Source organism: Hyla sarda, chromosome 6 (genome assembly GCF_029499605.1).
Source record: "Hyla sarda isolate aHylSar1 chromosome 6, aHylSar1.hap1, whole genome shotgun sequence".
Classification (NCBI taxonomy): domain Eukaryota; kingdom Metazoa; phylum Chordata; class Amphibia; order Anura; family Hylidae; genus Hyla; species Hyla sarda.
This window is the reverse complement of record NC_079194.1, coordinates 240,513,981-240,531,418: the sequence shown is the minus strand read 5'-3', so window position 1 is coordinate 240,531,418 and position 17,438 is coordinate 240,513,981. Positions and strand designations below refer to the sequence as shown.

Genomic DNA, 17,438 nt, shown 5'->3' with positions numbered 1-17,438 from the left:
ATGTTAGATGTCCAGTAGAGATGAGCGAACTTACAGTAAATTCGATTCGTCACGAACTTCTCGGCTCGGCAGTTGATGACTTATCCTGCATAGATTAGTTCAGCTTTCAGGTGCTCCCGTGGACTGGAAAAGGTGGATACAGTCCTAGGAGACTCTTTCCTAGGACTGTATCCACCTTTTCCAGCCCACCGGAGCGCCTCAAAGCTGAATTAATTTATGCAGGATAAGTCATCAACTGCCGAGCCGAGAAGTTCGTGACGAATCGAATTTACTGTAAGTTCACTCATCTCTAATGTCCAGCTATCTGAATTAGGTGAATTTACTCTCTACGCAGCCTCATAAGATACCTGATTTTTTTTGGTTCTTAGTCTTTTTTAAAGGGTACCTCTCATCAAATAAACTTTTGATATATTTTAGATTAATGAATGTTGAATAACTTTCCAATAGCATGTTAATGAAAAATATGCTTCTTTCTATTGTATTTTTCCCGATCAGTCCTGTCAGCAAGCATTTCTGACTCATGCTGGAGTCCTAAACACTCAGAGCTGCCAGCCTGCTTTGTTCACAGCCAAACAGGCTGTGAACAAAGCAGGTTGGCAGCTCTGAGTGTTCTCCTTTGTGAACAAAGCAGACTGGCAGCTCGTAGTGTTTAGGACTCCAGCATGAGTCTGAAATGCTTGCTGCCAGGACTGGTAGGGAGACCCCTAGTGGTCATTTCTTCAAAGTGGAAAATGAAATAGAAAGAAGCATATTTATTAATAACATGCAATTGTAAAGTTATTCTGCATACATTAATCTATAATATATCAAAAGTTTTTTTGATGAGAGGTACCCTTTAATTTATCTTTTGTTTGATTTTAGCCATTTCCTAATTGTCCTTGTAGAAAAATTTTATAATAAAAGTCAATAATGAAGATAAACTCAGAGGTACTAATCAAATTTGAGCCTTATTGTATTTTTTCATTCTGTATTTCAGGACACGATATCAGTGGCGCTCTGGAACCATCAATTGACACCAGTATCCTAGAGGAATACATTAGTAAAGAGGATTCTTCCGAAATGTAAGTCTAATGTTCTACATGTTCTATTTTATGACAGTCAGTGTATGCTGCTTTAGGGTATGTTCACACTGATTAATATTTGCGTGGAATTCTCGCTGAAAAAATCTGCTAAAAAAATTTGTTTTTTTTGTGCGCGGAATTCCGCACAGAAATCAGTGCGGAATTCAGCGTGGCATAGGAGACATTATTAAAAAATATATATTATTTTTTTGCGCGAATTCCACGCAAAATCCGCGCAAATGTGTTGCGGACTGAAAAAAAAATTACATTGAGTTCTATGGGGTTAGGATGCGAGTTCCGCATGAAGAAAAAACATGTTCATTCTTCATGCGGAACGGAATTCAGTGACAGAATTCTGCTAGCGGAAATTCCTCAGTGTGAACTGAGGAGCAGAAATGTAATTACATACTTACATTCACTGCTGAATGAATTCGAGAGGAATAAGCGAGCAGAATCACTTGCGGAAATTCCTCTCCAAACCTTCAGTGTGAACATACCCTTATAAACAAAGTACAGGCTTTTTCTTTTTTTATACTATTAAAGGATCTACTAAGTTCAATGTCCTGTTACCCTAAGGCTAGGTTCACACTGTGGAATTTCTGGGCAGAATTTCTGCCGGAGATTAAGCCGGCGGCACTAGGACCGCACAGACTACATTGCTGTCCCCATAGATGGCAATGCATTTCTGAGCAGATCTCCCAAAAGATCTACCCAGAAATGCATTGCAGTCTATGGTGGCAGCAATGCAGTCTGCTCGGTCCTAGTGCCGCCGGCTCGATCTCCGGCAGAAATTCTGCCCAGAAATTCCGCAGGGTGAACCTAGCCTTACCGATGGGTTGAAAACTATATTATGGTTTCTCGCCATAGTTAAAGGGGTATTCCAGGCAAAAACTTTTTTTTTTTATATATATCAACTGGCTCCGGAAAGTTAAACAGATTTGTAAATTACTTCTATTAAAAAATCTTAATCCTTCCAATAGTTATTAGCTTCTGAAGTTTTCTGTCTAACTGCTCAATGATGATGTCACGTCCCGGGAGCTGTGCATGATGGGAGAATATCCCCATAGGAGCTGGACAGCTCCCGGGACGTGAGTCATCAGAAAGCAGTTAGACAGAAAACAGCAACTCAACTTCAGAAGCTAATAACTATTGGAAGGATTAAGATTTTTTAATAGAAGTAATTTACAAATCTGTTTAACTTTCCGGAGACAGTTGATATACAAAAAAAAGGTTTTGCCTGGAATACCCCTTTAAAGGTTACTAGAGGACATAAAGTTTTTATCTTGTAGATATGTTGTATAATAATATCATAAAGTAATAAAGAGGCCTATTAGCTGCACTATTAGACATCGGACACGTTGCTGTGAAGCATTTATTGGGACATCTAGAACATTTGGCCACCATAATAGCATCAAAATGACCTATGATAACCTTCATCAGTGCACTGGTATCCGAAGAGAATCGTAGCAAGTGTAAAAACTACATTACAGAATTGCTTGAATAGCAATGCCTTAAAGGGGTACACCGGTGGAAATTATTGCCAGAAAGTTAAACAGATTTGTTAATGAATTCTATTAAAAAATCTTTACCCTTCCAGTACTTTTTAGCAGCTGCATGCTACAGAGGAAATTCTTTTCATTTACATTTTTTACGTCTTGTCCACAGTACCCTTTGCTGACACCTCTGTCTGTGTCAGGAACTGTCCAGAGAAGCATAGGTTTCAAATGGGGATTTTCTCCTGCTCTGGACAGTTCCTAATACAGGCATCGGGTGTCAGCAGAGAGCACTGTGGACAAGACAAGACAAAAAAGAAATTTAAAAAGAAAAGAATTTCCTCTGTAGAATACAGCTGCTGTAGAGTACTGGAAGGATAAAGATTTTTTTTTATAGAAGTCATTTACAAATCTGTTTAATTTTCTGGCATCAGTTTATTAAAAAAATAAATAAATAAAAATAAATAAGGGAGTACCACTTTAACATAGTTATTATCAAAGCCCTACCTTTAGTCAGAATCATAATTCATAGAGTAGTGTTCCCCAGTCTGTGACCCCTCAGTTGTTGCAAAAGTACACGTCCCATTATGCCGCGACATTTCTGCGGCATGCTGGTGGTCAGCAGGCAGGGTTGCCAGATGGACAGTATTTTACCAGCACAGCCGGTATTTTGGGCACCCTGACGATATTTTTATATTAAAAATACTGGCAATGCAATGGCTGGTTTTATCCAACCAATCCTTCAATACCCGAAATGTTGCACCATAACCTATATCTTTGTTTCCCAACTAGAGTGCCTCCAGCTGTTGCAAAACTACAACTCCCAGCATGCCCGGACAGCCGTTGGCTGTCCGGGCATGCTGGGAGTTGTAGTTTTGCAACAGCTGGAGGCACCCCTGGTTGGGAAACACTGACCTCCAACATGTCGGGAGTTGAAGTTTTCATTTGGGGCAGCTGCTGAGCCACAGGCTGTATCGGGGCATGCTGGGAGTTGTAGTTAGTAACTAACTGCAACTCCCGAATTAAAGGGGTATTCCAGGAAAAAACTTTTTTTTATATGTCAACTGGTTCCAGAAAGTTAAACAGATTTGTAAATTACTTCTATTAAAAAATCTTAATCCTTTCAGTACTTATGAGCTTCTGAAGTTAAGGTTGTTCTTTTCTGTCTAAGTAATCTCTGATGACACGTGTCTCGGGAAACGCCCAGTTTAGAAGCAAATTCCCATAGCAAACCTCTTCTAAACTGGGCGGTTCCCGAGACAGGTGTCATCAGAGATTACTTAGACAGAAAAGAACAACCTAAACTTCAGAAGCTCATAAGTACTGAAAGGATTAAGATTTTTTTAATAGAAGTAATTTACAAATCTGTTTAACTTTCTGGAGCCAGTTGATATATAAAAAAAAGTTTTTCCTGGATAACCCCTTTAAATTAAAAAAGCGATCAAAAAGTCACATCAATACAAAAACAGTACTGTTAAAAACTACAGATCGGGGCGCAAAAAATGAGCCCTCATACAGGCCCATATAAGGGTGCGTTCACACTGCGGATTCTCCGCTCACTGAATTCCACAGTGAATGGGTCTCTGCCGCTGAAATTCCACAGTGTGAACGGGTCTCGCGGAGACCCATTCACACTAATGTTAAGTTCACACCGCTCGCGGAGTTCCGCTCATGGAATTCCGCGGGAATTCCGTAGTGTGAACGCACCTTAAGGAGAAATAAAAAAGTTATAGGGGTCAGAATAGGACAACATTTCCCCCGCATATGTGTTTCCTGTGATGTCACCATATATATTTAATTATGCTAATTAGCATGGCCGTATTTTTTTTTTGCAAGAAATGTGGCAACCCTATCAGTAGGGGGTACATGTTAGGGTACACTTTAGTATCACACTATGGATAGGAGTTAAAGGGGTACTCCACTGGAAAACCTTTTTCTTTAAATGAACTGGTGCCAGAAAGTTAAACAGATTTCTAAATTACTTCTGTTTAAAAATCTTAACCCTTCCAGTACTCAGCTGCTGTATGTTCCAGAGGAAGTTCTTTGCTTTTTGAATTTCCTTTCTGTCTGACCACAGTGCTCTCTGCTGACATCTCTGTCCATTTTAGGAACTGTCCAGAGTAGGAGCCAAATCCCCATAGGAAACCTATCCTGCTCTGGACAGTTCCTAAAATAGACAGAGGAGTCAGTGCGAGAGCACTGTGGTCAGACAGAAAGGAAATTCAAAAAGAAAAGAATGTCCTCTGTAGTATACAGCAGCTGATATGTTTTTTTTTTTTTTTTTTTTAAAGCCGAGGAACGTGCTTTCGATTCACCCAAAGTGCAAGAAAAAGTGCAAACGTGTTACACTAAAAAAAGTGCACAAAGGATGCGGTCTATCGCAAGCCCTTCTCCGATAGGAGAGAGGCCCCCCAACAAACCTTACCCTTCGCCTCCGGACCAAAAGGTACCTGCGAGGTTCCAGGTTCGATGTCCCTTTTCGCCGAAGCTACTAGGGGACCACAAATGCTCCCGGCATCCCCCTTGGCGTTAGCCAAGGTATCTGCCCGCAGAGCCGATTACGGTAGGTACCCTGCCAAAGCAGGAGTACCCGGGGTGTTTGCAGGGAGGTGCGGAACCTAATGGCCACACACACCTCCCCTAGACCGCCAGGAGGGACACCCAGAAGGGCTACCGCATCCTGACAAATCCTGTGAACACACAACACGCAAAAAGTGACACAGTGAGACAAAAAAGAAATAAATAAGTGAATGTGTGCAGATATACTGCCCGGACATCCGGCCGGATCTATAAAAATGTCTCTGATCCTAGCCAGAAGGCCGGGAATCAAGAGGTGAGTGCTACAAGGTGAAGAGATTATGGTGCCCGTGCTTCAACTCAGTGAGTCTATCCTCCCAGTGAGTTTCGGCACCTCGGGGTCACCACTCCCCGAGGCACAAAAGTACCTCGGCTCTAGACCCTCTCAGCCTCATGGCGAGACCCGGAGGGAACAGGTCACATCGGGGCAGCCGTCGAGCTGATTCCTCAGAACCAGCCCCGGAAAGCCCCGATACACCTGCATCCTCCATGCAGCACCCATCCCCACCAGCCCCATATCGGCGTTACTGTCCACCGGCATGAAAAACTGATAAGAACAGATACTACACTTGATCTTAGCCAAAAGGCCGAGAAGCCAAAAATCCTTCACAGCAGCTGATATGTACTGGAAGGATTAAGGAAAAGTAATTTAGAAATCTTTCTGGCACCAGTTGATTTAAAAAAATATGTTTTTCAGTGGAGTACCACTTTAAATTGTGGGGATGCCCCTGTAAACGGAATGGTCCCACTGCTGTGCGGAATGGTATACGTCAGCATCCCTTTTTGATGCTGCTCAGTTCATGTGGAAGTTTTGCGACGGAATTAATTAGAGACACAAAATTCGGCTCACTACGGAAGTTCAGCAAGATATTTCCTTACTGAATTTCTTCAGCGGATCCACCGAGCCTGGAATTGGCACTTATTTTGTGCGAAATTTTACTGCAGAAATAACCACAGGGAATAAAAGTCTCATTGATTTATGGGCTTTTCCAGACAGATTCCCCTGAAAGAATAAACATGTTTATAAACATTATTCTTTCGGCAGAATCCGGATCAGTGTTGAAACTTGCAATATTCCGTACGGCTGGAGATATTTCAATACCTGGTATACATATTAGGGGACGGGATAGGAGGACGGGATAGGAGGTCGGGATAGGAGGTCGGGATAGGAGGTCGGGATAGGAGGTCGGGATAGGAGGACGGGATAGGAGGACGGGATAGGAGGACGGAATAGGAGGACGGGATAGGAGGACGGGATAGGAGGACGGAATAGGAGGACGGAATAGGAGGACGGAATAGGAGGACAGGATAGGTGGTCGGGATAGGTGGTCGGGATAGGTGGACGGGATAGGTGGACGGGATTGGAGGACGGGATAGGAGGTTGGGATATGACAATAATATATGAGGACGGGATATGAAGTCAAAAGCTTCCTCCTCTGTTGATTTTCCTCCACAACAAGGATTAGGAAGGAAAAACCGGGCAACGCCGGGTACTCAGCTAGTATATATATATATATATATATATATATAAAACTCTATGTGTGTGTGTATGTGTGTATGTATGTATGTATGTGTGTGTGTATGTTCTGGCATCACTTCCAAACGGCTAAAGATATTAACATGAAACTTGGCACACATGTTACGTATATGTCAACAACAAACATAGGATAGGTGATTTAACCCTTACCCACCCCCATTTGCAAGAGTCTGGGTTTTTATTTAAAGTCCCATACAAGTCTATGGGAAATATATGTTACTGCATAACTTCCAAACACCGGGAGATATTTCGATAATACTTGGTCACATGTTACTTACATGTCAAATAAAAGATATATACTAGTTAAATTAACTCCTAACCTGCCCCTATATGTGAAGGATGGGTTTTTTGTTTCAAGTCCCATGCAAGTATATAGGACTTCTGGTGCCTTATTCCACAAGCTCCGCTCTTCATCTCCTGGTGAATGCGTCAGTCCGGCTGGTAAGCCACACCCTCCCTGCATGCCATGCCCCATCTCACAAAGACACGCCCACCTTTTAAGCCACACCCCATTTATTTTCAGCTTACAATATCTTGTAAAATGAGAATTGTGGATTAGCTATGGGGGCGGGATATGGGTACAGCATAGGAGGATGGGATATGGGGTCGAATATGAGGTTGAGATATGAGGACAAAATATAAGGAGAGGGGATTTGTGGTCGGAATATGAGGAGGGGATTTGGGGTCGGGATATGGGGATGGGATATGAGGTCAGGATATAGAGATGGGATATGGGGTAGGGATATGGGGACAGGATATAGGGATGGGATATGAGGTCAGGATATGGGGATGGGATATGAGGTCGAGATATGAGGACAGGATATGAGGTCAGAATATGAGGAGGGGATTTGGGGTCAGGAATTAGGGACGGCATATGAGGACAAAAGCTTCCTTCTTTGTTGATTTTCCTCCTCCACAAGGATAAGTTAGAAAAAAACAGGCAGCGCTGGCTACACAGCTAGTATGCTATAGACTCCATAATAAAATTGAGAAAACATTAAAATATTACACTGTCTACACAGCACAGATTCATTGTTGTATAATATGGTCCTCTAGTGGACAAAGTGGATTTTGCACTGTCAGAAAGCATTCCGTCTCTTCCATGATATTTAATGTAGAAAATAGAGGAGTTTTTTTTTTTTTGGAATCTCATCAGATTACCCCCCCCGATCTTCTTGCAGCACCTGGCATTCCAAACATTATGGGGGAGATTTATCAAAACCTGTGTAGAGTAAAAGTGGTGCAGTTGCCCATAGCAACCAATCAGATTCCTTCTTCCATTTTTAAAGAGGTCTTTGAAAAATAAATAAGCTATTTGGTTGCTATAGGCTACTTCATCACTCTTCCTCTACACAGGTTTCAATAAATCTCCCCCTATGTTCAGGCCCCGGTCATGACGTCACACCTCAACGTGACATCACACCACAAGGGGGCATGGCGGCCGTTATGCCCTCTTCAATAAACATGAAATGAGGGGGAGTGGCGCACCAAGCATTCTGAACATAATGTTTAGAACACCGGGTGCTGCACAGAGATCGCGGGGAGTCCCAGAGGCAGGACCTCCGCAATCATACAGTCATGGCCGTAAATGTTGGCACCCCTGAAATTTTTCAAGAAAATTAAGTATTTCTCACAGAAAAGGATTGCAGTAACACATGTTTTGCTATACACATGTTTATTCCCTTTGTGTGTATTGGAACTAAGCCAAAAAGGGAAGAGAAAAAGGAAATTGGACATAAGGTCACACCAAACTCCAAAAACTGCCTGGACAAAATTATTGTCACCCTCAACTTAATATTTGGTTGCACACCCTTTGGAAAAAATAACTGAAATCAGTCGCTTCCTATAACCATCAATAAGCTTCTTACACCTCTCTGCCGGAATGTTGGACCTCTCTTGTAAACGGCTCCAGGTCTCTCTTATTGGAAGGGCGCCTTTTCCCAACAGCAATTTTAAGATCTCTCCACAGGTGTTCAATGGGATTTAGATCTGGACTTATTGCTTCAGAACTCTCCAGCACTTTGTTGCCATCCATTTCTGGGTGCTTTTTGACGTATGTTTGGGGTCATTGTCCTGCTTGAAGACCCAAGATCTCGGACGCGACCCAAAATACGTTGGTAATTCTCAGATCACACAATCAAGGCACCCAGTGCCAGAGGCAGCAAAACAACCCCAAAACATCATTGAACCTCCACCATATTTCACTGTAGGTACTGTGTAGGTACTGTGTTCTGTACTTTACCAAAAAGCTCTATCTTTGTCTCATCTGTCCACAAGATGTTTTCCCAGAAGAATATGGTCTTACTCAAGTTCATTTTGGCAAAATGTAGTCTTTTTTTTATGTCTGTCAGCAGTGGGGTCCTCCTGGGTCTCTTGCCATAGCATTTCATTTCATTTAAATGTCGACGGAGAGTTCACGCTGACACTGATGCTCCCTGAGCCTGCAGGACAGCTTGAATATCTTTGGAACTTGTTTGGGGCTGCTTATCCACCATCCGGACTATCCTGTGTTGACACCTTTCAAAAATGTTTCTCTTCATCCACACCCAGAGAGATTAGCTACAGTGACATGGGTTGCAAACTTCTAGATAATGTTGCGCACTGTGGACAAAGGCAAATCTAGATCTCTGGAGATGGACTTGTAACCTTGAGATTGTTGATATTTTTCCACAATTTTGGTTCTCAAGTCTTCTCCTCCTTCTTCTGTCCATGCTTAGTGTCGCACACACAGACACACAATGCAAAGACTAAGTGAACTTCTTTCCTTTTTATCTGTTTTCAGGTGTGATTTTTATATTGCCCACACCTGTTTCTTTCCCCAGGAGAGTTTAAAGGAGCATCGCTTGCTTGAAAGACTCTTATTTATCCACAATTTTGATAGGGTGCCAATAATTTTGTCCAGCCCATTTTTGGAGTTTGGTATGCCATTATGTCCAATTTTCTTTTTTTCCTCCCTTTTTTGTTTCAGTTCCAATACACAAAAGGGAATAAACATGTGTTACTGCAATCCTTTTCTGTGAGAAATACTTCATTTCCTTGAAAAATTCTGCAGCGTATTGTATTTTAAAATGTGTTGTATCTTTAAGAGTTATGTCATGTGATTGTTACCCAGAAGGTACCAGTGACCAGGTGATCCCAAGGGTGACCTATGGGCTCCCTGCTAGTCTCCCCCATATAAGCCCTGGGTGGAGCTTCTCTCTCTTGGAGCTTAGAGCTCTTGCTTCCTGCTGAGGTCCAGTGCAGTCGTGCCTAGTGTGTGTGTCCAGAGTGTTGGAGACCTCAATGTCAAGTCCTGCAGCCACCATCAATTCAAGTAAGCTAAAGTCACAGCTTTATGAGTAAAGTCAAGTCAGTCCCTGTCATCAGTCAAGTCAGCGTGGTCTGCATTCAATTGTCCAGTCCTACTACAAGTTCCAGCAAGCCCTTAAGGTCTCTGCGTCACTGGTCACCTCCTTGGGCCCTGGCTGGACTGTATAGACCAGGGGTCTCAAACTCCCGGCCCGCAGACCATTTTCGCCCACGGAACAAAAGTTTGTGGCCCGCGCCAGGTATGTAGTGTAGAAAACTGTGTCTTGAAGCAGTTCTGTGTCCTGAGCAGAGCAAAGACTGCACACGCCCCCCCCCCCATCAACAAATCACAGTGTCTCAGCACTCAGCACAGTGACTCAACACTTTCCTCAGCTTTTCAGGACACAGAACACTTCAAGACACAGTTTTCTTCACTACTCCGGAGAGGAGAAGCGCAGTGCAGGACAGGTAAGGTTGTCTGTGTGTGTGTCTGTCTGTCTGCGTGTGTGCGTGTGTGTGTGTCTGTCTATGTGTGTGTGCATGTGTGGGTGTCTGCTTGTGTCTGTTTGTGTGCGCGTGTGTGTGTGTGTCTGTCTGTCTATGTGTGTGTGCATGTGTGTGTGTTTGTCTGTCTGTGTATGTGTGTGTGCATGTGTGTGTGTCTGTCTGCTTGTGTGTGTGTCTGTTTGTGTGTGTGTGCATGTGTGTGTGTCTGTCTGTCTGTCTATGTGTGTGTGCATGTGTGGGTGTCTGTCTGCTTCTGTGTGTGTCTGTTTGTGTGTGTGTGTGCATGTGTGTGTGTCTGTCTATGTGTGTGTGCATGTGTGGGTGCATGTGTGGGTGTCTGCTTGTGTCTGTGTGTGTGCATGTGTGTGTCTGTCTGTCTATGTGTGTGTGTATGTGTGTGTGTTTGTCTGTCTGTCTATGTGTGTGTGCATGTGTGGGTGTCTGTCTGCTTGTGGATGTGTCTGTTTGTGTGTGTGTGCATGTGTGTCTGTCTGTCTGTCTGTCTATGTGTGTGTGCATGTGTGGGTGTCTGTCTGCTTCTGTGTGTGTCTGTTTGTGTGTGTGTGCATGTGTGTGTGTCTGTCTATGTGTGTGTGCATGTGTGGGTGCATGTGTGGGTGTCTGCTTGTGTCTGTGTGTGTGCATGTGTGTGTCTGTCTGTGTATGTGTGTGTGTTTGTCTGTCTGTCTATGTGTGTGTGCATGTGTGGGTGTCTGTCTGCTTGTGTGTGTGTCTGTTTGTTTGTGTCTGTCTGCTTGTGTCTATGTGTGTTGCATGTGAGTGTGTCTGTCTTTCTATGTGTGTGTGCATGTGTGTGTGTGTCTATGTGTGCGTGCATGTGTCTGTGTCTATGTGTGTGTGCATGTGTGTGTGTGTCTATGTGTGTGTATCTATGTGTGTGTGCATGTGTGGGTGTCTGTCTGCGTATGTGTGTCCATGTGTGTGTGTCTGTCTATGTGTGTGTGCATGTTTTTGTGTCTGTCTGTGTGTGTGTGTGTGTGTGTGTGCCTGTCTGTCTATGTGTATGGGCATGTGTGTCTGTCTATGTGTGTGTGCATGTGTGTCTGTCTGTCTGTCTATGTGTGTGTGCATGTGTGTGTGTGTGTATGTGTGGGTGTCTGTCTGTGCGTGAGAGTCGGGGGGGGGGGGGTGTAATCGAAACCTGCTACTACCTAATGTGGGGAACCTGCTTCTACCTAATGTGGGAATCCTGCTTCTACCTAATGTGGGGAACCTGCCACTACCTAATGTGGGAAAACTGCTACTACCTAATGGGGGGAACCTGCTTCTACCTAATGTGGGGAACCTACTTCTGCCTAATGTGGGGAACCTACTTCTGCCTAATGTGGGGAACCTGCTTCTACCTAATGTGGGGAACCTGCTTCTACCTAATGTAGGGAACCTGCTGCCTACCTAATGTGGGGAACCTGCTGCCTACCTAATGTGGGGAACCTGCTGCCTACCTAATGTGGGGATCCTGCTGCCTACCTTATGTGGGGAACCTGCTGCCTACCTAATGTGGGGAACCTGCTGCCTACCTAATGTGGGGATCCTGCTGCCTACCTAATGTGGGGATCCTGCTGCCTACCTAATGTGGGGAACCTGCTACTACCTAATGTGGGGAACCTGCTGCCTACCTAATGTTGGGAACCTGCTACTACCTAATGTGGGGAACCTGCTGCCTACCTAATGTGGGGAACCTGCTGCCTACCTAATGTGGGGAACCCCCAGAAGTAGCACCCCCATCATCCGTCAGCTTATGCTATTACCACACGGGGTAGGGGGAATGGGGGGGGGGTTGCTGGTGGATGATGGGGGTGCTCCTGCTGGTGGAGGGTGTTGCTGGTGGATGATGAGGGGCGTATGATGAGGGCATTATATGTAATGGGCGTATGCGGCCCAGCCTCACCCAGCTGCTACCTCCAGTGGCTCCCGGATAATTTGAGTTTGAGACCCCTGGTATAGACTTTACCAACTGTCTACCCTCAGTAAAGCTACCGTTGTCCGTAACTTGGTGTCTCATTCTTTATTGCCTCCTTGCCTAGCCCAGGATCCAGCAGTATACCTTCGGGTGGTTAAAGGCTAAACCAAGCCCTGGCGTCACGAATACAAGGGGTTAATGCTATCTGCCCCTAGTGTAACAACATCTGCCCTCATCACACCCCGCTACCACACAGGCTTCAGGCTTATCCAGTGGGACAGTTTGTTAAATGTCAGCCAAGCTTAAGGGGGTAAGATTTCTGATCGCATGGGGCTGGTCGCTGGGACCCCTGCTATCTCCGTGCAGACACCCAGCATTCTGAACATTATTTTCAGTACGCTGGGTTCAGGAGGCCGCGGTCGTGATGTCACATCACACCCCCTCCTGATGACACGTCACACCCCCTCCATTCATGTCTATGGGAGGGGGCGTGACAGTTCTGACAGGGAGATGCCGTGATAGTGGCCGGACCCCCGCAATCAGACATCTTCTCTCCTATCCTTTGGATAGCGGATAAGATGTCTGGATATATGTGAGGGCAGTTAGCAAGCATAATGACCTTTGCTAAGTATAGCGATTAAATGTACTTAATCACCACCAATAGTGCAATGGAAATGTACTCTAACATTGCTCACTGTATGATTCAATAAGGACAATTCTTTCTTCGTTTGGTCTGAAGAAGTTTGTTCTAGCAAAATCTTACTGTAACAGTTTACTATCAGGTTCCTCAACCTATGACTCTCTAGCAGTTGCAGAGTTCAACTCTCTTTATAGGATGAGAGCTAAAGTTTTGCAGCAGCTGGAGGGCTAAATATTGTCCTACTATGTAACCTGTAGTGCTTGTTGGTTAGGGGTCCTACTGTGAACTTTGCTGTGCCCTATGTACCTTTGCATATTTGTATTGACTTTTCACTGTTTTATAAAGTTTTTGTATATTTGAAAGTCTGTTGATGCTTAAAGGGTTACTTTACTGGCCAGCATTCTGAAGTAAATGTTCCCAATGCTGTTTTCACGCTGCGGGGGTCGGCCATTCCCCTTGTGACATCCTGGCCACGCCCCTCAATGTAAGTTTGCCTTGACTTGCATTTAGGGGGTGTGGTTATGATGTCACGAAGGGCGGGGCCGACCCCCGCAGCACAAAAACAGCGTTCGGAACATTTACTTCAGAACGCTGGCCAGTGAAGTAACCCTTTAAGCACTTGTGGATAGAAGTAGTGAGTTAACCCATGCACAGCATTGAGGCCCATACATTCTGCCTAGGTTATACACTTGATATTAAGAATGTTCTAGGTCAGGGGTAAAGTTACTGCTAAGACAACACAGCACAAAAGAGGAAGAAGTTTAGGGAGTTGCGTTTTGCTTCTCCTATAGGGAGGATGTGTTAAAGGGAAACTGACAGGTGTTCACCCACACGAAGCCCAATATACTGGGTTTTAGTGAGGGTGAACAGTAGTAAAACAAGGTATAATTGGTCCAGTAGGTGAGGAGTTATGGCCCTCTGTTGCGGTATTGCTAAAGCATTTCTGTGCGGAATGGAGGCAGGGAGTCTGGTTGCCTAGCTCCCCTGCCTCCACTCTATACTGCGCTATGCCCACCCTTCATATGAATATTCAGTTTTCTTGATTCTCTTTTCCTAGTAGAGTGTCAGGGGTCAGTACCCCACTCATCAGATACTGATGTCCTATCCTGACGATGGGCTATCAATAAAACGTGGAGCGAAAGCCAAGCTCAGGATGTGCAATAAAACTTAACTTTTAATTAATTAAAGTTAATAAAATACTAGAAGACAAGTGATGTATAATGATACGGTCAAAATAAATACTGGTCAGTCCTTGGGCTCTGCAGGGCCCAGCCAGCCCAGTCTGACCTTTCACCTAGGGTGCGCATAAGAGTAACACCACAGGGTGAGCAATTTCATATACCACAACGCGTTTCTACCTACTGGTTTATAGCAGGTGTCATCAGGAGGTATCAACAATAATAGCAAATATAGAGACCGACATACTAGGACTTATAGTGTATGGTCCTATGTAGAACTAATATACTGTTAAGAACCAGACCTCTAATAAGATAAGTGACACAGTTTTTAGTGATCAAGGAGCCTGCAAAAGAAAAGGCACATGACTCTCCCTACTATGTTGCTCAGTTTGAGCCAATTCACAATGTGACATGAAATCATATCCGTGAATCCTGTGGGGGAGAAAGGCTATCCCTACTGGTCACTTATATGTCACACATGGTCTGTAGCAGATCTCAGCAGAGTTCCCGTTTCCACGGTTAGCTGGTCTGTGTGGCGTGTAGACGCTTCCCTGTCTATAGCAGGGTACCGGAGGTGTCCGGATCCTCTCGCCTACTGCGGCGAAAGCTTTCCTAGTATGTCGGTCTCTATATTTGCTATTATTGTTGATACCTCCTGATGACACCTGCTATAAACCAGTAGGTAGAAACGCGTTGTGGTATATGAAATTGCTCACCCTGTGGTGTTACTCTTATGCGCACCCTAGGTGAAAGGTCAGACTGGGCTGGCTGGGCCCTGCAGAGCCCAAGGACTGACCAGTATTTATTTTGACCGTATCATTATACATCACTTGTCTTCTAGTATTTTATTAACTTTAATTAATTAAAAGTTAAGTTTTATTGCACATCCTGAGCTTGGCTTTCGCTCATATTTTTCTGAATTTGATGCTGGATGCTCCTTATAACCTGGGGAATGCGTGGACCCCAATAATAATTTCTTGCGCTATATCTATCAATAAAACGTGCCAGAAAACTCCTTTCATTTCCCAAGAAGATTGTGATGCCTCAGTGACTTCATATTGAATTAATAGGCTATGTGACTCATGTGGGCTCATAACGATCCCCCATTAAGCACGTACGTCTCCATTGTGCATAGTTTTGTGGTGAATTTATTGAATAATGTCTACATGTACACAACTTATTGTTTGCATCTAAGATAGGGAACTATCTACCATAACAGCTGTGAATGTGCAATAATATATATATCTGTCTTATTTGCATATGTATTAATTGAAGTACATTGTACTATTTTTTTTAACCCCTTAAGGATTTGGCTCTTTTAGAACCTGACAGTTGTTTCATGCTGCTGAGATAGGATGTGTTAACATAACAAGCTATAATTTAATCTAAAACTCACTGGCAAATCGGAGAAATCATTGGTTGTCTCCAGTGGTTTTCTGCTGCTCTAGGCCTGGGAGTAGGAGGGCCGGGGATGTGGTTGACGAGTGCAGATAGGATAGTCCGAGAAAAAGATGGAGGGGTGGGGGGAGGGGGTTGCAGCTGCTGTGGGGAGGAAGTAATGGGCTTGATTGATGGTAAGGGGTAGCTGCTAAGAGGGATCAGCTGCTGCCTGAGGGAGGGGGGGGGGGGGCGATTATTGCTGAGGGGGACTGCCAACTGCCTCTGCTTGTCTTTGTTTTATGCTGCCTGAACACCTGCTTATTTCTGTTCCATGCTGCCTGAGGTTCAGGCAGCATGAAACAGCTGTCAGGTTACATTTAAGGATGCAACATTTTTAGTTTTTTCACCTCTAAATTTAGCCAGGAAGGCACAGATGTTATGCTGAGACTTGTATTTCCCTAAAACACCTGACCCTCGGGCCACACCCAGTGTATAGTGAGTGTCCTGTGAATGTCAATGGAGTCCCTGTGGTGTTCTATGTGCAATAACATAGCCACATATCAGTTGCAACATAAAAGTTTACTGTGCTAAACATGGCAGCAGATAACAACTTCACAGTAGATTCTAGTGCTTCTGCCTGTGGTGCAAAATTGTGGCTCGGGGGGGGGGGGGGGGTCACTTTGTCACGCCAGGGCACCATTAACCTGCATAGTCCAAGGATAGGACAGCTTCTCCTGGGCCAGGCGCATTATAATAAATAGTTACAATCCTCACAGTGCAGATTAGAGTAGAGGAGATGCAGAGTAACTCTTGGGAGCCCTGTAGACTTGCTGTGACTTGTAGTTTATAACACCCACTTGGCTTTACTTGTAACAGGCTTGGGACTTTAGACTGCTGGGGCCTCCCACGCTGACTAGGGTTCTGATAGAGTCCAATTAAGGATACGCCGCCAGTGTATAAACTATCACTGTGTGGCCCATCGACTCACTGGATATTATGCTCACAATTAGGAATTTCCAAAACCTCCTGGGTGGGGAACTCTTGCAGAATGGTGCAGTCGATTGCCTTAAGATTTACTTTAGGCTTCTTTGAATACCCTCTCATTCCTGCTGTCTCTACTCCACACTGCATCTCACACTGAGCTCTGCACTGGTCTCAACTTAGAGCTGGGCTAAGACTAAGACTGGATAACTCCTTCCTCCCTACACTATATATGGCCTAGCGAGGGGGCCTCCCATTGACCAATAAGGGTCACATGGGTACTCTGCATCATGCCTCCTAACAGATATCCTGTACATCTCTTAAAGGTACAATGCAAAACAATATAAATTAAAACAAAGATTACAATGAATATTACAGCATCACCTGAGCAACAGGGCCCAGTGCAGGCACCTAAAGCAATGTTTACCTGACAGGATGCTCTCCAGTACTGGGACACCACACATACACTTTGGCCTGGTTGTGTGGAAGGCTGAGATAGGCATATCTGTGCAGCCTAGAGGTTGGCAGCATCCACAGATTCTAGTAAGTTCCACATTAAAGGGAATTAGCTAAGTGACTTCTATGGGTCTACATCTTACAAGCACTTTACAGATTCTACCATTAGATGGCAGCGAAATACATTGCACAGTGAAAAAGCATTATGCTGGGAAACGTACTGTACCAGTGTTTTGACACTATGCAACAACACTGCAACCATATGGCAACTTAATACTTAAATAGAAGAAGGATTACTGTAATATATATAAATATTTTACTATTTACTGAGCAGCTTATCATGCGACTGCTATGGGACCCTTGAAAAAAAGGGGGTCCAGGTCTGCTTGGTCCCATTCCTTTTGCTACTGATATAATGC

At 44.2% G+C, this 17,438-nt stretch overlaps 1 protein-coding gene and 1 non-coding gene across 11 annotated transcripts in view; one reads left to right on the top strand and one right to left on the bottom strand.

The window, feature by feature from the left end:
• The window catches only part of MYRF (myelin regulatory factor), a 184,343-nt gene that overhangs the window by 120,150 nt on the left and 46,755 nt on the right, over positions 1-17,438 (top strand). For all 10 annotated transcript variants that reach the window (XM_056526788.1, XM_056526785.1, XM_056526787.1 and 7 more), the window contains exon 2: positions 977-1,061. Coding sequence is in view for 7 of the 10 variants with exons in the window: in XM_056526785.1 (XP_056382760.1) it covers positions 977-1,061 (85 nt within the window). In the remaining 3 variants the exon portion in view is untranslated. The remainder of the gene's footprint in view (positions 1-976; positions 1,062-17,438) is intronic.
• On the bottom strand, positions 5,543-5,730 carry LOC130277920 (U2 spliceosomal RNA). The gene has a single exon (XR_008845634.1). It is a non-coding gene; the product is annotated as a U2 spliceosomal RNA (small nuclear RNA).